Here is a 26828-nt window from a genome sequence, read left to right as displayed (position 1 = left end):
GGTGAGCACTTACCATCAGGTGGCCCATATGCTCGTCCACCTTCCTATTCTATAAAAAAAAATAACTGTAATATGTCCCGCGTAGTTGGTTTACCTCTCTTGAGAGTGACCGCCGTGGCTGAAATCGGTCCTTAGGATATTATAATAGTGCACAAGTTTGTACGCAACCACAAATGCATTCTCTATACTCTTACCTTCACCCTTTTCTTATAATCCGATGGGGCGGTTACCAACAGGTATGCTCGACCGCCTGCCTATTCAATAAAAATAAAAATAGGCCGTTGATTCATTAAGTTTATAACTTTAAAAGCATGAGAGCTGATGGTACCATGTCCAGGGACTTAAAATGTTCATTGATGTTACAAATTCAAAAAGATTTAAGCTGTCATAACATATTCATCCACTTGTCTTAAATTAGATTTTTTTCTATCATTGTTAAGTCTTATTAATAACCTTACGATGAATAAATATGTATTTTGTAATTATTGTTTTATTTTGTACACCTTTGATTGATTCGTTATTTTATTATATACATAAAAAATTATCATTAATAAAATAAATAATAACCGGATATAATATTTAAATGATATCAACTGCTTATTTAGTATTATTATTTAAAACTCTTGTCGACATTAATCTTATCAGTATTTACATAATTATACAAAATTAGATGACTTAATTGATTATTACATACGTCACTCACTCATTAAATAAGAGTATTAGTAAACAATAGTTAATGTTTAGTCTGCCTGAGGTCTCTTTACAAAGTTGAGTATATTTTCTTTGAACAGTGAAGAAAAAATAATGTTATATTATGAACAATTTAATAACCCTTCGCGAAATGATGATGTAATTTTATTTTGGTTTGTGTATTTTTTTTAATTCATACATCAGTGTTGTCATTATAATAATCAAACGCTTGGCCATTGGTATCCCATTTACTTGATGTAAGTACAATGTGTACCTGTGCAAATGTCCTACAGCTGGGCCAAGACCCTTCTTTAGAAAAGATGGTTTGGATCTCTTTCCCCCACGCAGCTCTACCACTTGTTGGTACACATGTGTGATCAAACACATGTAGGTTTCCTCACGTTGATTTCCTTCACAGCCAAGCACGATAAGAATAATAAATACAAATTAAGCTCATCAAAACAATCACTGCACCAAATAAACGATTCGATATATTTCACGAATGGGTGTTTTATTATTAAATACACACACACACACATTTGTTACCTATATAAAAAAACATCATCTTTAATACCTGGTAATGAGCCTATTATTGAATAAAATTTAAATATATACATTATATATACATATACATATATATATTATAAGGTCATAGTTATAATAACACAACAGATATGATACTGGGAAAGTAATAGGTGTCAAATTAATTGATTCAATTTAGAAACATTACAATTACTTATTAATAGTAAAAGTAAAATTTTCACAAAAAAATATAAAGACAGAAACTAGAAAGTTTCTCGAAAGTAACTCTGTGTTTTTTATTCAGAGCCCTTGGACTATGCTATTCCCATTCTCAGCGGAAGCTTCAAGCTTTGTGAGAGGGAAAATAAAAAAAAATAACCATCAATTGAAAACATAGCTAATAACTTGATAAATATTTTTTATAGTACTTCTAAGTTCATTCATGTATTTTTAACAGATAACATCCTTGCACGTGTTTCGTTCTAGTTCAATTCAGTTGGTCGCGTGCGTCTCCGCGTCAGATCAAATCGGACATGTGGGAACAATCGGAAGCCGCACAATCATTGCGTATAACCCCTAAATCATTTTAGTGGATGGAAACATTTTCGCCACGTACATTGAAAACTTAGTTTAACTTACCCAGTATAATAGACGTGATAACACGTAATGTACGATGTTCAGATAGTCGTTTGCTTGATGATTACACAGTATCCTGCGCAACAATCAATTGTGTTTGTGGCGAAGGAATGCCAAATCAACTCTCAGCTCAGTGGCGCGGGAGCCACCATCAGTGATGGCCGTCTCGTGGTACGCCGTGGCATTTCTCGCCGCTACGGCACTTGGCGCTTCTATTGCACGTAAGTTTTCCTCGTATCTATTTAAATACAGATCATCTTAATAATCACGGCGGTTAATATAAGAACGCATTAATTAATATTTAATTGCATTTTTTTTATTTTTAGAAAGTCGACAGTTCTACCGAGTTAATAATAAAAAAAAATTGTTTTTTTTTTTCAATTTAACATATTTTTTATTGTAAGATAGTATTTATAGATCTATCTACACTGCTATCGAGGACGAAACTATTGGTATCCTTGAACATATTTTATTTTCCTTATTTGATTATTTTGTTGTGCGCAATTATTACTCATGAATTGAATCTTAAAAAAAATGATACTTTGCAATTAAGGGCATCACTTTTTCAATGATTAATTTTTCATCTTAAATTTGTCGTAATAAATATATATACAGCGTATATTTATTGTTGCAAATTTAATACGTATATTAATATTTACGCAGTTATTATTGATTTTAATATCGACAAATATCTTTATTTTATTCGCATTAAGTTATGAAAGAGTTGTTATCGTATGTTTTTATCTTTATATTTTTACAAAGATATCCTATTATATATACAGTCTACTTCTGATATATTATATATATTAATAGTCCATTAAAGTCCCACCGCTGCTGCTGGACAAAATGGCTCAGAGCATGTACCTCGCTTTCATATCATATCGCAACAGCGTGTGAATATCCCACTGCTGGGCTAAAGGCCTTTTTGAGGGGAAGGTTTGGAGCTTATTCCACCACGCTGCTCCAATGCTAGTTGGTGGAATATACATGTGGCAGAATTTCAGTGAAATTAGACAGAAGCAGGTTTCCTCACGATGTTTTCCTTCATCGTAAAGCAATAAAATTTAAACAATATATCGCTTTTATATATTAATGAGAAAATAAATGTATTACAAGTACAAGAAATTCAACAGTCGAAATTCAAAGCGGGTGAAACTGCAAGCGTTACGTTACTTATATATTATATACCAAAACATTCACCAAATACGTATTCTCAATTTTATTATAGATAATGTATTTATCATGTACTTACTTATATAAGAATTGCTAACCATTTTGTACCTATTTTCATATACCTACATCATTTTTAAACTCGAAAGACTCAATGTCCCTGTTAAACCGACACGTAAAAAAGAGATTAATATTTTTAATCTTTTTCAATTAGATTAATTAAGACTAAAAAATTAAAATCTAATTATGTAACATCAATTATTGTTTATTTACATAAATAGCTCACAGAAGATAAAATTTCAAAATTATTTATTTATTTATATAACTCTTTATAAACACCAAAACCTGCTTTCCTCTTGATGTATGATGTATGCAGAAAAAAATAAAAAATATTTCTAAGCCTTAAGTGAATTTTCATTGTCTTAATACTCGCCGAACTAGCTGTAAAATACAGTCCATAAAACAATTTTATCATACCCATATTGGTTTGAAAACAATAAATTTCGATATTGAAAAATTATTTTTTTTTTTTTAAATTTTGTGTAATGAAAAATGTTGATTTTAAGATATTACATTTGTTTTCGATACGCAACGCAACGTTTGCGTCAATATCATGAAAATTCATTCGTGGTGCCTTAAAAAGTGCAGCTAATTAGGTGGACTAATTAATTACACTCCTAGAAACTGTGTTTTTGCCTCTAGCTAGGGAAACTAGATAGGCTAATGTTTTTTTAAAAGTATAATAACATTGAATCTAGCAACCTAGATAGCCCAGTTGCAAGAAAACGCCAATCTTAAGCGAAGAATGCACGTTCAAGCCCAGGCAATGACGAATTATACAGGACTTCACTATTTTAAATCTCCTTATCTAAAAATCCAAGATTTATATCTTATTCCACATACTAATAAACATTCCATAGCGGTTTTATATTTACACGTTATCTTCTTCTTTCAAATATCACATTGCAGATGATAGAAAGAGAGAAATCGTCGTATAACCAATCAGCTTCATAAAGTTCATTGTGACACCAAGGAATCCATAATAATTACAGTTATATTTTGCATTCTAAAATAGTCTATCTAAAATAACAATGTTGCTTAAGGAAATTATTTTATAACTATTCACGTGCCTATGTAGGTACACACACATGTATTTCCGTTTGAAGCGGGTTTGAGTGACAGTACTGACAGTCAATTTGCCTTTCTGTGTATAAATATATAAAAAGACCTATGTATCCATTACAGAGAGTATACTCACACATTCTATTTACTTATATACATAATAATTATCGTATCTGATTATTTCATTTGAATAAGTTATTTTTTTAAAATACACATTATGATAATTATAATACAAATAATATATTACATTTTTAATAACAATGATTTTATAATAGGAATATGTAACAACATAAATCAAAAATCCAGGCCGACGATAAACAAAGCCATAGAAATGAAACAATACAATAATTGAATGAAAAGTTGATTCTTTCTAGCACAAGGATACTATATATATTCAAGTTCATTTATGTAATAAGGTATCCAAAGTACAAGTTGAATTATACTTAAAACTGCACATGATCCACTAAGGAACGAAATAAACAATAATTTATACTTGACATAAAATATTGTGTGACAAAAAGAGCCAGATATATATACACAACTGATCTCTTTATCTTGGACATTGGATTAAAATACACAAACAAAATGCAAACGATAACAGATAAAAAAAATCAAGATTATACGATATAGATAGGATAGGAGAAAAATGATAATTTAAGTGACAAAAGTAATTGTACTACCAAATTTTAATCGAAATTTAAAAATGGTAACCTAGTAATGTATACAAACATTTTATCAAGCGACACCTGAGACAAAACATGAAGTAATTTGTTCTTAGAACTGCGAATATAAGCTCGCCGCAGAACACGACCGTAATAATTGTTATGCGACATTAACGATGATAATAATTATAACATATAAAGGATAGAATCAAAATAGTGCTTAATTTTTTAACGCTTATCGAGTGAGATACGAATTCAGTTAAAGAATACTACTGTAGGGCTATTCTGTAAGAGCAAAGTCGAAACCGCAGTAATCGCTCGTGAAACGTCAGGAAGTGACATGTGACATTGACAATTATAACATTTCAAGAATACATTAATCGAAATAGTATATCACCATAAGTCGGTTGTCACCATTTCACGGGTGAGTAACGAAGTGAGTTCATACAGAATAGCAATCGTTATTTCTTTTAATATTTGCGTTACATCTCCAGACCTAATCCGTAGTCGTGAGCTGACTGATCTGTTGATCACGGCATGTTGGCTGTTTTATATACATTATGGTCACTGCTGTCGTAGTTGAAAGAACATAATAATCAAAGAATATTCTAGAATGTTAAAAAGTTATTAGACGTGAAAATTTTGGAACATTTTAATTACTGGTACGAAAACTGATAATATATTTGATATATTGAACTAATCTAACTTAAAGATTATTGGAAACCTTTAAAAAAAAGAGAGTGAACGTATGTGATTTATTTAGGTCGAATAGTTAACATAATTATCGTGAAGAGTGCCTTAGTGTAACTTATGCAACTGCCAGCCCGCAAAAGGAGTCGCACGCGCACTACCGTTACGATGTTATGTCATTAATGTTATATAATTTTGTCCACAATGACAATAATAGTAGGACAAATTGCGTTGTTTTTGAAAAGCCAACTCTAAAATATTTCAAATACATAAGTAATTCAATTATAGTTCCACGAAGTTATTTCAAGAATAGAATCGTACAACGATTATAAATTAAAAATTTTGGTCCTAGTTTTAATTAATTCAGATGAAAAGCGGTGAACATTTTCTACGGGAACTAAAAAGAGGAAGTTGTTTTTGGTTGAAGTCCTTGGTAGCATCATATATAAATATATATAAATATGATCAGCATATACAGACGGGTGAAAGTCATTCGACTCGATATCCGCCTCGATCGTAAAATATTTAAAAACGACATGTCTATATCCTTTACATATTGTAATTATTTTTGTCAATGTCGTATGTTACTTTTTTACACGATTAAGTGTTAAAAATTACAAGTAAATGATTTCAGAATAGATTCATTGATGTTAACTAATCGTCGTCGCTAATTTAGACATGAGACTTTTAAAAAAAATTATAAGATTAAAAAAAATATATTAATGTTTATTTGAACAATAGCAAAAGCGGCTTTGAAAGCTTTAAATACTGTTTCTACATAATACCCGTTTAAATTATACAAGATAAAAATATTTAAATCATCATTAATCATCAATAATTTGATTTTGGTAACTCGCAAAAAGCCATCATAATTTAAAACGAAGCAGTAAAATCCCAAACAGACACATAAATGATATTTATTTGTATAGATATGGAATGAAACCATATTACGTTTATATAAGACGTCATGAGCTCGTCAGTATTATATTTCTAATTCGTGTCAAAAAAATAAACCCGAATCTACAAGTTCCAACCCTGTGAAATGCTTTTCTTTGAACGTACCTTTTGTATTATGATAATATGTTATAATTTTTATGTATTTTTGAATTACAAGTTTTTATTATTGTACATATGTTATCGCAAAATTAGTTATTAAAATCCTGTTTATTTTGCTTATTATAATTTTTTTATTTAATATTATAGTCACAGCTTATATGTCTTCTTCTATATATATAAAGTTTTGTCCGTTGTCTTTATGTTGTGTTTTTATCTTGTCATTTTCAGTATCATACATACCATACCCGCTACGGACCCCGTCGTCGGATACAAATATAAAAATAAGCCGAATAATGCGAAATTTGATACGTGTATGTACGTAGCAGGGGCTCGCAAGTACAGTCGTAAATAATTATTATTATTCACTTTAGATGCACTATATACTTCAAAGATTTGAAAAATAAATTATTTTGTTTTTTTTTTTCTTATTTTGTTTATAACATGCCTTTTTTTCTAAAAACATATTCGGTGTTGGTGTATAGACAAGTCTTGACCTAAAAATTGGTAACTTTTGTTATCAACAAGCGTTGATAGCAAAAATTTTATTTAACCAAAAATTAAAACTGAAGTTGTCGTCGAACATTCGTACAATGTTGCGTTATTGTTGGTGTATTTCTTGATCACAAACATAGAAATTGCCGACCACGTATACGCTTAAAAATGCATAAATGATTTTGATACACAACGTAGGTATTCGCAAATATTAAACATATCGCTTTCATTTTATAAATATTTGCATTTTATTAACATTGTATGTACGGTGTTGGTACTAACTTACACGGCGTTGGTACTAGCTTATACGGTGTGGGTACTAACATATATATTTGCTATGTCATCTTATGAGATTAGTGGGTGGAGGCTGTACTGAGGCAGTTCAAAGCACATCGCACTACAATATTGCAGTTAATCAATTTAAGTACACTCAAATACAGAGTTGCACTTTAACATAAGCAATAAATCATTATATATTACCATATACATATATATTCGAAATACCATTGGCTACTCCTTTCACGAAAAACACTCAATATGAAAGGATTTTTGAAAATTTCAACTCGAATTTGAGGAGTAATTTTGTATGAAATTCATATACCTATATTATTAAAATAAATATGTTTTTTTTCTATAATATAACGTTCAATACGTACAATGAATTTAAGTCATTTTGTACGTATTTAGTGAAGATAAGCCATTTGATTACAATTTTACATAAACAATAATAATTCAAAATACGAACTCTAACTACGGCACTTTAACTCACTAATATGAATATTTATAATAAATGTACTAAGTCTTAAATTTATTGGCATAATTTTCAGCGAACCAACAAGTTTTTGAGAAGTCGCCATGTGGGAGGGTGTGGGTGACGGTACACTCGCCAAGTATTCGTACACCGGAGGGAGGAAGCCTACTGGATGCCATTGAACTTAACTGGGATTTCAGTACCTGTTCTAATATACCCATGCAGGTAATTTATAAAGCTATTTGTTGATTTACAAGATACGGATAACGGATTATCGACAGGCTGCCACTAACCATTTCGTATTTGATCCGTCACTTCTAGGTTGTCTATGCGTGTACGTGTATGTGACATGGAAATAAATACCGTCGAATGTATTACAGTTAATATAATTTGAAAATAAATTAAGAAAACATTTACAGATTTATATTGACACAAATACATTTGCTGTCAACGCTTATGGATGCGCAACGCATCAATTTTATAGTGTCATCAACCCGTTGCTAGCTTCTTTGATTGCTGCAATTATTCGCTCTACATTACGTAATGTCCTATTGTAAACGTCATAACAACCATAGATTAAAGACTACACAACCACTGCTCTATATAATCTACAACAAACAGTTAAAATCAATCAAGCAACTATTTCAAGGCTCGATCCGTTATATATATTTTATATATCACTATTATATGATCTAGTGGCTAGTTTATAGGGCCGTAGGGCCCGATATCTTAGGTTCAAACCCCAATTCAAAAGTTTCTGGATTTTTCTGTCGATAAATTCTCAATAGCATCCCGGAGTCTGGAATATGGTAGAGTTTAAACTCTCGCCACTCGGAAAGCACTTTTAGTCGTGGCCATGTCGGATTTTTCGTCATCGGAATATGAGTACACTTATGTTTGCACACACACATTTATGCATAAATATGGCCCGCGCAGTTGCCCAAAGTCGGTCAGCTAGGATGACATCGTTACTATTATAAAACTGTAAATTCTTTATTTTGTATATAATTGGAGTATATTTTTTTTTAATATAATAAACATAAGTAATCAAATACAAATTTACCAAGAAACATGTTAGGTTTATATCAATCGGAAAACATAAGAAATATACGTTTATATTCTTTTGCTATATGCTTCCGCTTATATATTGGGGTTATTTTTTTACATCCTCATCATCACTCATTGTACTCGTTCAGGGTTACCATGCATCCGATATTCGCGCGGACAGTTCGTTAATGGTTTGTCCGGAAAATGTATGTGTGCGATTTTGTTCAAAATTAACGCAAATTAAAAGTCAAATATACTAATTACATATAGAAGACACACAGTTTCACTTGCTTATTGATTGTCAAAAATAGCATCGCTTTGGAAATAATCGAAATCGATCCCAATTACTGAAGTTAAGGTATATTTGTTATTAATATTTCCACTACAAAGGTAGTTTTAAAATAATCATTCAGTTTCAAGGTCAACTTGAAGGACTTTTTATAGGTTACAAAATTTATTCAGATCGTTACTTTTTCCACTTATCCAAAATCCAATTAAAAAGAGAAATAATTTAAATTTATCGTAAGAAATAAAACGAAAAAGAATACTTGCAAACAAATTCACACACACATAACACATTCTTATTAGAACTTTCTCACATTAATATTAAGTAATAATGTATTTTATTTGTACATATTAATACTTACTCTATGTCGTTATTTCTAATTTTCTTTTTATTGTGTCCGTTATACCTATTCATTTTTCATAATCAAAACTATAATCATATGTGGCCTTATTATAGTACCAAGTAATAACTGTACAATGTACTGCTGGAAGGGCTTTATGCAAGCTCGTCTGGGTAGGTACCACCCACTCATCAGATATTTTACCCCAAAACAGCAGAACTTGGTATTGTCGTGTTCCGGTTTGAAAGGTGGCTGTGGCTATAATTAAACTGGCTCATTCCAGTTTAATTACAGCCACAAGGGACATAACATCTTAGTTCCTAAGTTTGGTGGCAATTGGCGATGTAAGCGATGGTTCACATGGGCGTTGGTGACCACTTACAAACAGGTATGCTCGTCCGCTTGCCTATTCAACAAAAATAAAAAAGCAATCATTTCTGTAATATTGTTGATTACAATAAAATAAATAAAATAAAATAATTTATAACAATCCTTTTCGATTACCAATATTCTAGGTCCGGTATTTTTCAACATCTGGTAACCCCGCTCGTACTTACGTTGCGAAACCGATAGTCCAACTCTTTTATTCATACGTCCCGTCGCCTGACGATCGTCATTATAGCCGTTGTGTGTAAAATTATTACACCGAACGGAAACAAATATAATACGTAACGATGCGCTTTATGAAGCAATTCAGTGATTCACATCGAGTAATTAATACATCCGAACATTGATTGATTTATTTACAAATAATATTTACAATGTTGAAACAGTACAATACAGTAACAGCCTGGGAATGTCCCAGTGGTGGGCTAAGGCCTCCTCTCCCCTTTTGAGGAGAAGGTATGGAGCTTATTCCACCACGCAGCTGCACTCCGAAATAAGATACATGCAGGTTTCCTCACGATGTTTTCTTTCACCGTATAGCACGAGATGAATTATAATCACAAATTAAACACATGAAAATTCAATGGTGCTTGCCCGGGTTTGAACCCACGATCTTCGATTAAGATTCTTACCACTGGGCCATCTCGGTTATAATGTTGAAAAAGGAAGTTAACGAAAATGTAGATATATCACGAATTACTATTATAAATTAATTTTATTCCTTGTGTTTGTGTTGATACACAACTTTACCAAATTTCTCTGTTTTTTAATTAAAATAGATAGGCGGACTACCACATTGACCCCCTGATAATTAATTGTCACCCTGCCCATTAACATTGGTGCGGTAAGAAATGTTAACGATTCCTAACATCGCCAATTCACTACCAATCTTGGGATCTAAGAGGTTATGTCCCTCGTGCCTTTTAATTACACTGGCTGAATTATCCTTTAAACTGAAACACAATAATACTAAGTAAGTGCGGAGTGAGTGGTGCCTAACCAGATGGCTCGAACAAAGCTACCACCGAGTAAAAGTATAATATTTGCAATAAATATAATATTTATAACAAACAATTTTAATATTCACAACATCTGATTATTGCATCAGTTCATTCATCATTAAGTTTCATCAGTAAGTGATGTTGTGATTTGTCAGTTTATGTTCATTCAACCACCCCGTATGTATCCAACCCCTAGATAATACACAATTGGCTTATTTTATTTTTTAATAATTTCAGATAGGTCTCTTTGACAACAGGCCGCTATTATGGAACCACGCTTTAGCTGTTTTTTCCATTGACTCTGTAGAGGGTTTCGTTGTAACGAATATATCACTGGGCGAGGGCAAATTGCCAGCTGGTTGGGATACCGGCACGGGTCTCAAAGGCCCTCATTGTCTTTGGCCCTGGGTCGGAGCCGGCGACAGTCATATCGTGGCCTACAACTGCCTGAAAATACAACCAACATGGATGGAAGATAATGCGTAAGTATACAATATATATGTTGAATAAATGTGTGTTTTTATTAAAAATGGTTAGCAGACAAGAAAATATGTCAAGTGATTGTAATTGCACACCACCGATAGGATTGGCACTGTAATAAATATTAACCATCTCTTAACTGATCAATGCACTACAAACCTTTTGAACTAAACTACACGACCTTTAATAATATACCCCTTGTGTACTTACATTGAATTTGCCCAAAATATTCAACTATAGTATGCGTTATAGCTCAGCATACGTGACACATGTATAAAGCGAAACTAAATTACATTTCAACATCGATGTAGGTAAGCCTGCAATTTAGGTGAGCAATTACAATATGTATTAGCATTTGCAGCACAATTCGCTGTTGTAATTGTTTGATTACAATATATATGTATTGTGAAATTTTCTCTTTTATACTATTGTAGTTAATTTAATAGTAACGCGTTATTTATACTTAAATTTGGACATATATTAAAAAAATTGTACCACTTAAATGTAAATGGAACGAATCATTTCTTTGTTCAGTCTTTTGGTATTTCTTTTTTTCAATATTTGAATATAGTAGCTTCAGATCTCAAGGTCCCTGATTCGAATCCGGAGCTAGGAAGTTGGTATTGTTACACTTCAACGCCTCAGAAAGCATGTAAAGTTGTTAGTCTTCCGCCGTATCTCTTTCTCTGGTCGTATAGAAGTGTCTTCCTATTGCACTATGAGAATGAATGAATATAGTTTTTAAAATCGGGTACTGTATCTGCAATTCGGTCATGAGAACATTATTATTATCCATTTAAATAATTATTAGCAAATAGATTATGACCAAAAATTGTAATAAACATTATTAACTTATCAATTTAAAATTCATTCAGAGAAAACCTTATAAAATATCGTTTATCATCGCAGTCCATAAACACGTATCAAGCCAATATCCATTATCTTGTTTAGTACTTATGAAGAGAGATGAGTAAGTTTTATTTAGTGGTCAACAAAGCGAACAAAGATATTATAACATTCACTCTTTAATCAGAAGATGAGCCTTCCAAGTGTCTCGTTACTTTCCTGCCTACGTATTTCCTTACAAGTTTATTGCATCCAACGTTACTACTTACTAGGTGTATATACAGAATCGTTGTATAATAATAAAGGAATTCTATACTTATCATATAATTACACATATGTAGCCTGGTTATTATATATATTTTATAGTTTAGGTAGGCGGACGAGCATATGGGCCACCAGATGGTAAGTGGTCACCACCGTCCATAGACATTGGCACTGAAAGATCGCTTACATCACCAATGCGCCACCAACCTTGGGAACTAAGATGTTATGTCCCTTGTCCCTGTCATTACACTGGCTCACTAACCCTTCAAACCACAACCAATTCCAAGTATTGCTGTAGAATATCTGTTGAGTGGGTGGTACCTACCCAGACGAGCTTGCACAAAGCCCTACCACCAATAATTATATTCAAGAATCGTTCTTCTTGCGTATAGAATTACTGATTGACGTTTTTTGAAATGCTGTGATATATATACATCCGTTATCCATAACCTTCTGAAAACCTGAATTGTATTTTAAAACCTGAATTGTAAGTAGTAAATGGTAGCTTATCAAAACAAATCGTTTTTTGATTATAGTAACAAATTGTAGGTTAAGAAATCCATAGTTAGCAATTTGATAAAGTAAAAGCTGGCTTTTTATAGCCAAGTTATATTGCTAAGTAAACATTTGGGCCAAGAGCTTGTAATATTATACACATGAAGGCCTTCTGACCTATTTTGGTCACGGTGGCTAATCCTAAGGGAGACAAGTGAACTGCGCAGGACATATTAGTGAACAACTGTGTGCGCAAACAGGTGCACTCTCTATTCCCTAACTCTCATAATGCGAGGAGACAGAAAATTGACACGGCCAGAAAGAGTTCAGGCGGTATCAACGCGGCTTTACGTACTTTTCGAGGCACATGAGTCTCCACATTTCTTGAAACTTCTGAAATTCTCAGTATTGAGTCCAGACTCCGGGTTTCTACTGAGAATGTGGGTACATTCTCAGTAGAAACTATTCAGTATGACATTATTCCTCTTACGTGTTTCCGTTGTAACTTACTCTTTTAATAAAAATGTAACAAGCACAGATCTCTTCAAATAAAATGTGTTTAATTAATTGAAATGTAATTAATTTATAAATCTATCAACAGAGATAGAATAAACAAACTACGCGTGGGCGAGTTGGTGATTCCGGGCACGCATAACGCTGGCGCGTGGCGATTTGATACGGAAATAAGCACCGTCTCCAGAGATAGCTTCGTCCTCTGCCAGGACCGGTCCATCTGGGCGCAGCTGGTCCACGGCATCAGATATTTTGACTTCAGAATTGCCTATTATGATTTTTATCCACGGGAGGAAGACAGGTATCACACTTTTTTTAGTTTTTATCTTCACTGTAACAATGTGAAACACCTATATCTTTCTCGAAGAAATAGCTCGAAGCTCTATGTTTTACATGTAATCAATCTCGAGTAGCATTATTAGATTTTTAATAAGTATTATTCCTCTCCGGTTAGCATAACGCTTATGTAAAACGCTGTGTGTAACGCTAATGTAAAACGCTTGTGTAAAAGTGTCTTCAACACTAGTCTGAGTGTACCGTTCCATTAAGGCTTAAACTACTATTGTTGATACTTTATTTTTTCTAAACCATCAAGTCAGGTCACTCGACAAAAAACAAATATATATATATACCATTTTAATACAATTTATCACCGCTCTTAATGTGAAATCGCTTCTGACATAAGTTTTATCTTCATTTATTAGATATCTTCAGTACACTATAAAAACTTCTCTCTAAGTCTAATTTTAGTCGATTAGTTCGTAGACGATTTTTACATATATATAGATAGTTTACTCTACAATTTGAGTCACTCTTCCAAACGCAACAGCGCCACTAACAATGCAAGTTGTAATAGTGGGGCGAGTCTTCGTGTATTGAACAACTAAGAATTAATATTATTGGTGTTATTGCACCTACTATTATAACAACCGTTCGTGTATGTTCATTTATTTCGTTATGCAATAAAGTATAAATTTTTTATACAATAGGAAGGTGGACGAGCATATGGGCCACCTGATGGTAAGTGGTCACCAACGCCCATAGACATTGGCATTGTAAGAAATGTTGACCATCGCTTACATCACCAATGCGCCACCAACCTTGGGAACAAAGAAGTTATGTCCCTTGTGCCTGTAATTACACTGGCTCACTCACCCTTCAAACCGGAAAAAATAATTTAGTACATTTGGTTTAATAAACCAATTTTACATACAATATGCCGTAATAAGTCTAACAGAATACTCTGTTACAACAAATAATATTATTTGTTAAAAGCAAGTGATTACGTGACTTACTGATAAACGGTCGCGTTTCGCTTCCTCGATTAGCAAATGTAGCAACACGACGTAATTTTAATTTTCAACACTACCTCGTTTACTTTACGTACGATATTTTTGTAAATAAGATTTTTTTAAATAGAACGAAGAGAATTTATAATACGAAATTTAAAATTTTTTTTAGATAATAAAAAACTGTGTTACATAACGTGCTACGCTAAATAATTCAAATTATGTATATAATGTTATATAAACGTAAATAAATGTTTATTTGAACGTATTAGTCTCGAAAACTACCAGTTCGATTTGTTTATTGTTATTGTTGTTTGTTTTACATTAAATAGCCCATTTATTGAGAAAGATTATGTAAAATACGAGTACTTAGCACTGAAACATAAAAGCAGAGAAGTAACTTTTAAGTCATATAATTTCAAAATCACAAATCAAATTCTAAATTTATACTCCAAACCAAGCCGTTCCTATTGCATTAATAAAATCAATAATTTTATTTATAGATCAATAACTGTGAGAATATCATACAATATGTATGTATCATATAATTCTTAACAATTATTTATAATTCTGTTAAGTTAAATAATGTTATAGCTTACATGGATATATTAGGTCCTTACATATGAAATTAGCGCATTGCCGTGCAGACCACTCTGATCTGAAATATCTCCTCTTTGGTTAAGAATTCCAAATTCATTTAGCTGGTACATTTGAGTTTTGAAAACAGTCATTCATTTGTTTTTTCCTCATTATTTTTTTCTTTGGCGTCGCTTATTACTAGTTACGCACAATGGAAAACATGTAATATCGGTATATTTACGAGTACGAGTTCTACCGTGGCACCAGTGCTGCAGAAACAGCTCGAAGGATTAATGATGTGTACGGCGCTGGTGTCGCAAAAGAAAGCACGGTACGTTTTTGGTTTCAACGTTTTCGTTCTGGAAATGTCGACCTTTAGAACCAACCCGTGGACCGTCGGAGACCAAAGTGGAAATTGAAGAATTAAAGGCTATTGTGGAAGCGGATCCATCACAAAGCACTTCAGAGCTAGCTGCAAGCTAAGGGTAAGTGATAAAACTGTATTAATCCACTTGAAGCAAATCGGGTAAGTAAAAAAAACTTGAACGACGGATAACTCATGAATTGAGTGAATCGAACTTGCAAACAAGCGTCGACTACTACTCGACGACGTACTCCTCGGCCCTTGCTCCAACAGATTTCCATTTTTTCCGGAATTTGGACAACTTCTTACAAGGAAAAAAATTCAACTCCGATGCGGCAGTCCAAGCCGCCTTCAAAGAGTTTATTGATTCTCGCCCCATGTTTTTTTTGTAAAGGGATCAATGAACTACCTATGAGATGGTAAAAGTGCATAGATAACAACGGTGCATACTTTGATTTATTGAATATATTTTACAAAAAAATTGACTTAATATTCCTCCCGTACAAAACGCCAATTTCATATGTAAGGACCTAATATTAAAAAAATAGACGAAACTATTTCAAGCAGTAATATACTTTTGCGTATTTATTCATAAAAGTGTTTAATGCAAAAGAATTATTAAAATATATAAATTATACTGAAAGATTTATATAGTTCAAATAACATAAATTAAAATAAAATAAACCTTATATCATATGCGCTTAAAAGCACTTTTTAATCTTAATTTTACAAGAATTTTTAAATGTAAAACGTTTTCATCAGATATTCTTATTGTTAACATATATTTCTTCAGAATAAACATTAAATTAATAATTTTAAAAAATGAACTCGAAAGATTTTTGACTAAAAAATTAAAACTTTAATTAATTTTACTGTCCGTAAACACACTTATGTATTGCCTTCAAGTCCTTGAGGTGTGATAAACTGAATACACAGTTAATTAGATATAGGCCGAGATGGTTAGAACCGATGGTTGTGGCTTCAAACCCGGGCAAGCACCACTGAATTTTTATGTGCTTTTCTTATTATAATTCATCTCGTGCTTGACGGTGAAGAAAAACATCGTGAGGAAACCTGCATGTGTCGAATTTCACTAAAATTCTTCCACATGTCTATTCCACCAACCCGCATTGGAGCAGTGTAGTGGAATAAGCTCCAAAAAAAGAGAGAGGAGGCCTTAGCCCAGCTGTGGGACAATCACAGAATGTTGCTAATTAGATTCAAACATATCAGAATGCCGTAATTACCCAGGGGCAACAACAAGCTGCAATGTGATATTTACAAGCTGTTACTATGTTAGAATAAAGTTAAATGAGATTTTTTTTTATTCCAGATATTGGTTGAACCATAACTTGATTCGTGTGCGTCCCCTCCTACCGCTCTTGAGAGAAATTCGAGCTTTCCTTGACAGTACCAGAGAGGTAAATTAAGCGAAAGAAAATGTATATTTTAATAAAATAGATCAACAGTTTGAAAAAGTAAACAAAGTAAAGTAACAGCCTTGAAAAGTATAAAATCGATATGTACTTATAACATTAAAAATAACTATTAATTTCAAGCAAATTCTAAACAGTTATTGTGGTCGGGAATGGTGTGTTCTCCTGTAATTGGTAGTACATATTTAATTTAATTTGATATAAAGCATGTGTTGCATGTATTGAATTAAGTATGTAATTTAGCATTATATACTGTGTGGTTGTACCACACAGTATAGTATGGTTTAAACACAGGACTCCGGACAATGTATCCACTAAGCCGAATAGACAGTCGACAGATGTCAAACCTAATATTTCTTTTTTCAGGTAGTATTTCTCGATGCCCACCATTTCCCGTTAGGTTTCTATCACCAAAACGGCGCTCCTATCCGGGAGGTACATCTCGGCTTACTGAGACTCGTCCAGCTTGAATTGGGACCTTACATAGCCTCGGCCTCACAATTCGCTACCGGTTCTGGTACGAGAGGGCCGACTCTGCAAACGTTGGTGGACGCTGATAAGCGGCTTCTTTTTAGCTATGTTGACAATAACATAGTTGCTGGTAAGTAATATTGGTATTTATGGATCAACAATCATAGCAGCCACTCGAATACGAAGTTTAATCAAATTGGTTAAAGTGGTAGGTCTTTGTGGAAGGTACCACACAACATCAGACATTCTATTGCTGAACGGCTATATTTAGTATTGTTGTGTACGGGTTTGAAATGAGTGAGCCAGTGCTTACAGGCACGATCTTGGTCTTCGAGGTTAGTGGCGCATTTGAAGGAATGTTTAATGTTTCTTACATCGTCAATGTCTATGGACGGTGGTGACCACATACCATCAAGTGTTCCGCTACCTATAACATAAAAAAAACAATTATTTTCCTCTTCAATCTATTAATCAAATTATAAATATAGTAAAATAAATAAACCAACCAAGTTTACCCATTAACCATTTGTATAAGGTAATGCAAACGCAAATTTTATCGAAAGATATTTTTTTATATAATAAGATATCTATACTCTATACTTATATTATATAGAGATAAGTTATCATTTTTTGTGATTGTTTGTAATGGATAAACTAATAAACTACTAAACTGATATTAAAAAATCTTTCACCCACAGAAAGTTTTATTATCAGCGAATAGCATAGCCTATGCTGTAAAAAACTTACTGAAAAAAATACTGAACAGATTAATATAACGTCCATTCGTATCTCCAATATTAGGAATATCTGTAGTTTTTTTACTAATACACAGTGTTGATAATAACCAATCTTCAGTACCTAATCACGTGTTCTATCCACAGGACAGGCTATATGTAACAATTACAATTAGATCTTTAATTAAGAAACTCGTTTTTTTTCTACAATAACTTATTATGATCGATTGAAAGGAATACAAATAATAATATCACGCGAATTTTGTCATTAAGAAAATGCTTGAGTAAATTTTAATCGAATTAACCGTCTCAAATGACTTCTGCGGGTTCTTAAATACAGACTGTCTGTGTTTCAAGTAGTCCGACCAGTGTGTCTAATGTAACCGTTTAGCAGAATTAATGTGTTCTCCAACCGGCTGTATAAGAATTACGGTGTTGCTATTCTAAAAATAAGGTATATCAGAGTGAAATAATACAGTAAAATCAACTCCAGTTACGTCCTCTATAAAGTTAGTGCTATTTATCTATTCAGGCGTTATATTATATTGTGAGATTTATATAATGTATGCTGCTATTTATAGAAAATAAAGATTATATAAAAAATAAAGTAACAGATTATAAATGTCCCACCGCTGGCAAAATCTCCTTTTTTTTAGAAAAAGTTAGGAACGCAGATTGATGAATAAACATGACAGAGTTTTATCCGACAAGTACAAATTATTTAGGGAAAGTAAAAAATGATATGCGAAAAATAGCTACAATATATAATATAATATAATATCCTAGGACGTTATTCACACACGGCCATCTGATCCCGAATTAAGCAGATCTTGTGCTATGGACACCAGACAACTGATATACTACATATACTACTTTTCTTTTGTAAATACATACTTATATAGATAATTACACCCAGACTTAGGATAAACAGACATGTTCATGCACAAATGTCTGTCCTGGGTAAGAATCGAACCCACAACCTTCGACGTGTAAGGCAAGTATCTACCAACCACGCCAACCGGCCTGTCAAAATGTGATAATGTCAACTGGATAATATATTATATAATGTCAAATAGATTTTTATTAACGCATAATGCATTGAACTGTATTATCTGTTAACAAAAATTAATTATATGTGTAACTCCTTACATACAATTTCTCGTATTCGTTTAAATACGCCTGTTATTAAAAAGTATATGATGACGATACTTTATGACTTGTCATCATATTTTGAAATACAACCTATATATAAAATGAAATAGTATTTTTATTGATATAATAAGATTAATCATAAAAAAAGGTTTTATTTACAATTGAATATAACAGCAAAATTATTATATTGTTACAGGAAACCGGTGGTTGTGGCCAATTTTACCTCATCTTTGGGCGAACACAAATAGCCCAACGGATCTATTTCACTACCTAGATCGGATGATCGACATGTCTCCCCTGCCCTCTTCCCGCTCCCCGCTGTTTTCGGCGATGGCGCAAACGACACCTACAGTCTTAGACATTCTTTTCCTCAGGGGCTCGCTTCGAGAAAACGCTGATTTCGTCAATCGTAATGTAACGGCACGTCTAATTAGTCGATGGCGACACAACGCAAACATTGTCTCTTCCGATTTTTTCCTCGCCAACGACGTCATCGATGTTTCAATAGCTGTCAGTGTCGAACGCTCTAATCGATTATGACAAAGTGGAGTTCGCCTCCGAAACGGCGGGATCATCGTTAACAAGTCGTATCGCATTCCAGTGAAAGCCTATGGGCGACTTCCCTCTGGTCTTCCGCTTACCGAGTACAATCGAAACCGCTCCAAAACTCCACGTTGACTCCAACTATTTAACCAATCTATTTAACATAATGATTCCCGTTACTGATCGGACACATCCTGTGTAGGAATACGTTAAAACTGGTTGACCACAGTGAGATATATTTAGGTGTAATCTATATATTTATTTTTAAGTGTGAACTAGTCCATCATTACTTGTTAAGAAACAATGTATTTTACAAATGCCAAATAAAGTATATTATATATAACGACTCTAAAATTTTATAAAATAAAAGAGGGTACATAATGTTTAATTTTTTACTTATATTAATTTATTATACGTTACAATAAATAGTATGTAAATATTATTAATAATTGTACTTGCAACAAAACGAGGTAGATTAGCCGTGCACGAAGCACGTTACAGTCATATCTTATATCACGTGTGCGGAGCCAACAACGGCAATAGTTCCGCGCGACTCATGCGAGATAAAGCGCGGGCGTCAAGACCCATCGCAGCCGCCGCGCCGCGGACGTCAAGACCGAAGCTCTGTAACAGCGCAGCTAGCGCCACTTCCTCGCCGGTCCGAGGATCGCGCAATCGAGGGCAAGAACCGTTGCACTGCGGCCAAGAGCATCGTTCCACAAGTCTTCTTGGCGCGCATCGTGCGCGCTCTTTCCTACTACCGTTACTAAATCGTCTCTCCCAGCACGAGATTGCTCTCGGTAATGACACACCTGATACATTAATCGCTAACCACTCGGGTCGCGCGAGTGCGCCGTGAGCAATGCACGCGGGTGCAAAAGTGGAACGTACGTTTTTAAGACTTGCGCGAATTGCGGAACCTGTCTCATGAACGGCGTCCCACTGTGCTCTAGTCCGCGGGGCTCGAACTCCCTCTGCAGTAAGTTGTGCAGAATCAAAAAGGTATTGAAAAACGAATAGAGGCGTTCGGATGTGGGGGTACAGACGATACCCGAAATAACACAGCCACGGCTTATCGCGATATTCTCGAACACATGCCATCGGTGGTGATCCCAGCCACAATGAATGACCTAGCCGGGCGATGTTATCGGCTGATGAGGCCCTTCGTGTCTTTTGTGGTCTGTCCAGAAACCAGCCGGAATCAGCGATAGCTGCGACGCGAATACCATGAGCTCGAAGACTTCTCCTTGCACCATCCGCGTGAAACATAACTCCTGTTCCACCTGCACTCGAACCGACGAGCAAGAGACGCCCAGCCAGCCCTAGCTGCAGAAGTTCATCGAATACAGAACGTACAATCAGTCTGCCTGTGAAGGCAAAGCTACTGTTGGAGCGTCGAACCGTGCGAGTCCCCGTCCACATATCACTCGAACAGTACGGCAGCAGGACGTGATTAGACGCGTGCCAGAGTGGATTCGCTTGCGGGTCTGAAGACAGCAAGGCTGGAGCTCGGCGAGCTCGAGGCCATCGCAAGGATGACATGAGACCCGGCCTGCGACGCCACCGCGCACCACACGATGCCGCATCCCAGCAGTACCCGCCACCCTCTAAGTATACCACCCAGTGGTGATTATTGGTTCCACGTCGAATATAATACCTGAAATATCAAATATGATATTGTGTTGCAAATATAAAAAAAAGTATTATAAACAATTAATAAACAAAATTTTGTTAATGATATTCAAAATCCTTGATCTTTTCCGTAGTTAAATATTTACGTCTAACAGATTTTATCTAATACAAAGTTCAAATTCCAATATCATATTCAACTCTATTACAATATACATAAATGTTTATTTAATTAAAGTAATTAACATATTCATTAATTATGTGTGTTTCATTTAAAATGTGAATGAAATGCTCTACTACGAGCAGAATTGTGGGATAAGCTCCAAGCCTTTTCTTTATTGAATATATAACGCCTATTAATAATGTAACAATGTCAAACATTTACTAAATAGTCGTATTAAATCTTACCCTGCTCGTGAACCATCATTACAGGTAAGCGATGTGTTCGACAACCATACAAGTTTCAAACTGTCTGGAGCTGCGCTTTCACAGGCCACAGTGAGAATCACCTGAAAATTAAAAAATAATCAATTAAAGAAATATTTAAAAAAAAACTCAAATGAAACGTTAGACACTTAAACACTTTCAACATTTATTATTGTAGAACATTAGTTTCCAATTTTTAAAAAGCAACTAGCATTACGCGTACTTTGCGGCGTCCTGCGTAACGTTAAAAATATATAAGTAATATATTAATCATTTTCAGCGTGACACTTTTGTCTCATGAAAAGGTGCTATTGTCTTGTTGTGCTTGTAACAATGACACTGAACGATTCGATTCGATTGGATGTAGTTAAAGAATTGAAGAGTACACTGACCCCCTTTAAAATCTAAAATCGCAATATCTTCGAACGCCTTGTATAAAGCAGTAACTTTTATTGCAATGACTCGGCTTTTCGTCATTTTACAAAAATTGCAATTATATTCTTTTATCTTACTTCTTCTACGCTACACACATACACTACACAGTTCTATAAAAACTCACTTCATATTTCACTCGTGAAATGTTGATAACCAAATTACGCTGATACGCATTTAATACATGTACCTATAAACGTTGTAATTAATTATTATAATCAATGTCGCATACCACTTTCTGACATCTTTCTGAATCTGTTCTGAGGTGAGTTTGTAGTTTTGTTCTTACAGAATAGCCCTACTGTAATATGTATATGTAATACTAAAACCCGACTATGGAAGAGCAAGAAACAAATAATGATCTTAATAAAAATGAACATTTGTATTCGATCGTATTATATGCGTCATTCATTCGCTAAAACTGAGTCTGAGCCGAAACTTCGTAAAATTGTTATTGACAGAATGAAGATTTCTGACATTATACCATCACCATAAATAAGGTGGAACGAACGAATTGTATCGTTAATCATTTACAAAGAAAAATATGATTTGCAGCGCATGCTGTACATTACTTTAAAATATGATATATAATAAAGCCTATATGCCAATCCCGAATATACAAATATAACATTTTTATTCAGAGTATTATGCAAGGATCCTATTATGAAAGATCCCCGTGTTGTTATTATGAAATTATATAGTAGTGCGACTTTGAGGCGAAACTAACGATGCCTCATTGTCAAAATAATATGATCAGTAGCTTAAGAGCTACACTGGAACAGATGAACGTAATTAGATAGTTAGGAATGGTGACAGAATGAATTTTATCCATACGAAGTGGGGTCAAGCTTTGAGTTACACTTATGAAAACTACCAAATGGTAACACAATGAGGACTCGGTAATATATACACGTCTTTAAAGCGAAGCTTCGAGTATAAGCTAGTATGTGATAAAATACAGGAATATCGATAGTATAAGACATAATATGTTTATACTTGCAATGTATAACATAATAATTACTATTTCTTTTATGTAATGGTATTCAAAATAAAACAATCTTACTTATACTACATTCTGTGAGAATGGATGGATTTTCTTAACTCTTCAAAAACTACTGAACATATTTGGATGAATTTTGACTTAATATATAGGCAATCCGATCCCTCTAACGCGGGCGCAACTGCGGGTGGAAGCTGGTTAAGTATAAGCGCGAGCCTATTCGATTTGTACAAAACGTGAACGTTTAATAATAAAAATCTAACAGTGACAACAGGTGAATGTCCTGAGTATGACCCTCGTCTTAAGAAGGTCTAACCACACTGCTTCACTGAGGATTGGTGAACACACACGTAGCTGAGTTTCATTCAAGACAGTTTTCCTCCAACGAGCACAAGATGAATTGTAAACACAGATTAAGCAATATCAAAACTCATCGACTTTTGGCTGGATTCGAACCCGTTATCTTCAATTCAGATCCGCGGTCTATCTCCTCTTTACTATTACGTCTCATAATTACACCGGCTATTAAACTTATTCACGTACCATTTCACAATATACACGTGATATTCAATTATAATGATTTTTTTTTTATTTGAGGACTTATTTAATATTTTTTCATAAAAAAAATTTGTCATTTAAAAATAATTGCTAATTTGCGTTTCAAATATTCACGGTGATTTTAAAATAAAAACAAGTGTAAACAAAAGTTCCATAAACACACAATTTACATATTATAAAATGTAAACGAAAAATAATTTTCTCTAAAAATCAACTTTAATATAAGAATTATTTATTATTTATTGCTAATCTTGCAATCTTTGTAAAAGATTTTGATATAAGTTCAAGATGTGTGAAGGTTTTCAATATTTCAATATGAATATTTCGGAAAGAATATGTTTTTGCATTTACTAATTAAATAATTTGATATTTACTATTTAATTTAAGATCAGATCATCTAGCCGTGTAAGATCTCATCACAGTCAAACCATAAAATTAGTAAATATAGTTTTTTGTTCATTTTTTTAATTAATATTTTAAGTCACCTGTAACATTGTTACAATTATCTTAATATGTAAATCATATTACGTTCTCCTACAATTTCGAGTATATAACTCAAATTGACCACGTGTGTCCTTTATGAAATGTAAATATGTATTGTTGGAGATCCATAATAATACGTCAAGGTAAAATTACAATATAAGACTAATTTATAATTTACGTCAAAAGAATATCAACAATGCTTATTGTTTTATGCATATTACTAATATTCCTCATTACACCTCCAATTAAGCGTAAAGCTTGCGTTAGTGGGGACGACAATACGGGAACAGGATCGAAACTACGACTTATGCATGGCTAGCCCGAAAACCATTGCGCTATTGACAATATCTAACATTTACTACAATACATATATTATGTATGTATAAGATTTATTCAAATATATTTGCTTTTACAATATCAAATATACCTGTTTTATTTTATATTTCACATCTATTCCTTTGTTTCTCTAGAGCGTATTACAGCACATTATAATGTTTCTTATGATGACTATAAATAGCAATTAACATACAAGTTCTAATTTATGATAAATATAAAAACGTGTGTTGCAAATGAAAATTCAATTTTCATGTCAACGAACCCAAATATTAAAATGAACAAAATTTTTCTCATTAAACTTTTCTTTTTTTCTTAATACTTAATTAACTTTCGAATGTATATTTCATGATACATTTTATGATATCAAATATAATAATATGAATTCTTTGAAAATAAGAAAAAGTTTAAGAATTAGAGTTGAAGGCTTTCAGCATTTACGTTTCGTTTTGTAGGTCAAAACTTACATGTAACTTTTAAATTAGATTGTAAAATTTGCATATCGTACGCCTTCCAAGTTTCTCGATAATAGAAATATTTTATTATATTTGTATAAAATATAGAAATTATAAAATCTAGTCTGAGTTTGTTAGCTCTAAAACTAACCTTTTTTATACCACATTATATCCACTAATTATGTACAAAAGTGCGTTATTGAATTGTTTGTCTTATATGTGAATTGATACTATTATTTTAAATGCTGATTTCTTAAGTATTTATAAAAACATTTTTATTCCGATAAAAAACTTGTAAGCATTGGTGTATTATGCTTTTGTATTTTAAAATATTTCATAATACGTGATTTCATTGATTTTATACTTAATTAATTTGATGTTTTACGACTGAAGTCATAATAAAAATTTTAATAATAATTTTAAAAAACCACCAAAACAAACACAAACTTAAATTATCAAAACAAAACACACGTTGCGCGAAATCGTCAAAAACATTCCAAAACAGTCGAAAGATAACTGAGTCGTCGTGTATAAATAAATATGAATGCGTACACAGAAGGTCCATGTGAGCCAGTAGGAGCGGCAGTGCGGGCCGCTGCTGACACTCATCACTAACGGCTGGCAGCTGGCGGACAGCAGCGCGGCAAGCGACCGCGGCGAGCACACCCCATACTGGCCGCCGCTCGAGCACCACTGGCAGCCGAGCACCGCGGCCACGGAACCGGCGCGCGCTCACGGTAGCGCTAACGCTCCCTGTTTACAAAATAAAGCCTCTATTTAGAGCGAGGGCGAAGGGCCTCGTCGCGCGGCGTCGGACCGAATAAAGGTAAGAGGCGGGCGGCTCGTTTGTGAGACAGGGGCAGCGGGACCGGCTCCGGCGGCGAGATCAAACGCGCCGCAGATCAAAGGGGCCGCCGCGCGATCGGCATCCGTCATTATTATTATGCAAGCATTACCAAGCGCGCGTGACTCAGGCGAGTGGGCCACGCGAGCTGCGCGGGCGCCGCGCGGGCTCGCCCCTCCCCTCGCAACCCCAGTGTGCACCCCCCACGACCGCACCTGTCAGCGCACCGCCCGCTCTACCCGCTCCGCCCGCTACGTACCGGACGAGCCCTCCGCGACCGCGGTCCGCATTCGCGCCTTTTCGCACAAGATTAGCTGCGCTATGTACACACGTGTTTCTTTTGAACATATTTTGCACCTTATTTGATTTTATAACTCTCTTTCACGAGCATTCTTGCGAACAGGTGCGCGCCAAAACTCCAGAATCGTTTAATACTTCGAGAATTTATTTGATCTTATTTACTGCGCAGTTAAGACTACAAATTCTTATATTTATCTCAGCCGCTACCTTTTTGTTTGGCTTTTAAATTGGTGATTGATTGATTAAATTATGTTATTTTTATCTCTCCCAAACTCCAAAGCCAAGGTGCGTCGATCCTTTTAACGACGTATTCTGTAATCATTAAATGTCGTATCTAAATATCTATTAAC

General features: G+C 33.9%; 2 protein-coding genes across 5 annotated transcripts; one reads left to right on the top strand and one right to left on the bottom strand.

The window, feature by feature from the left end:
* The first annotated feature begins 1726 nt into the window (after window positions 1-1726).
* Window positions 1727-20409, top strand: LOC126772202 (PI-PLC X domain-containing protein 3). Of its 4 annotated transcripts, none has more exons than XM_050492456.1 (8): window positions 1727-2069; window positions 6777-6859; window positions 7868-8016; window positions 11090-11334; window positions 13539-13751; window positions 17016-17103; window positions 17485-17719; window positions 19672-20409. In XM_050492456.1, exons 1-8 carry the CDS (start codon window positions 1879-1881, stop codon window positions 20013-20015), a joined length of 1548 nt encoding a protein of 515 aa, XP_050348413.1. In that variant the 5' UTR covers window positions 1727-1878; the 3' UTR covers window positions 20016-20409. The 4 variants fall into 4 exon arrangements, with proteins under 4 accessions (XP_050348413.1, XP_050348412.1, XP_050348414.1 ...); XM_050492455.1 differs by having other exon boundaries at window positions 6777-6892; XM_050492457.1 differs by lacking the exon at window positions 6777-6859 and having other exon boundaries at window positions 1993-2069.
* On the bottom strand, window positions 20397-26238 carry LOC126772209 (palmitoleoyl-protein carboxylesterase NOTUM). Its single transcript, XM_050492471.1, has 3 exons — window positions 25887-26238; window positions 22056-22156; window positions 20397-21675 (listed from the first exon to the last, which is right to left on the bottom strand). The coding sequence occupies exons 1-3, from the start codon at window positions 25941-25943 to the stop codon at window positions 20532-20534; spliced, it is 1302 nt and encodes a 433-aa protein (XP_050348428.1). The 5' UTR covers window positions 25944-26238; the 3' UTR covers window positions 20397-20531.
* Window positions 26239-26828: the final 590 nt, after the last annotated feature.

This window comes from Nymphalis io, chromosome 12 (genome assembly GCF_905147045.1).
Source record: "Nymphalis io chromosome 12, ilAglIoxx1.1, whole genome shotgun sequence".
In the NCBI taxonomy this organism is placed as follows: Eukaryota; Metazoa; Arthropoda; class Insecta; order Lepidoptera; family Nymphalidae; genus Nymphalis; species Nymphalis io.
Note: the sequence above shows the minus strand (reverse complement) of the source record. Positions and strands in the feature narration are given on the sequence as shown.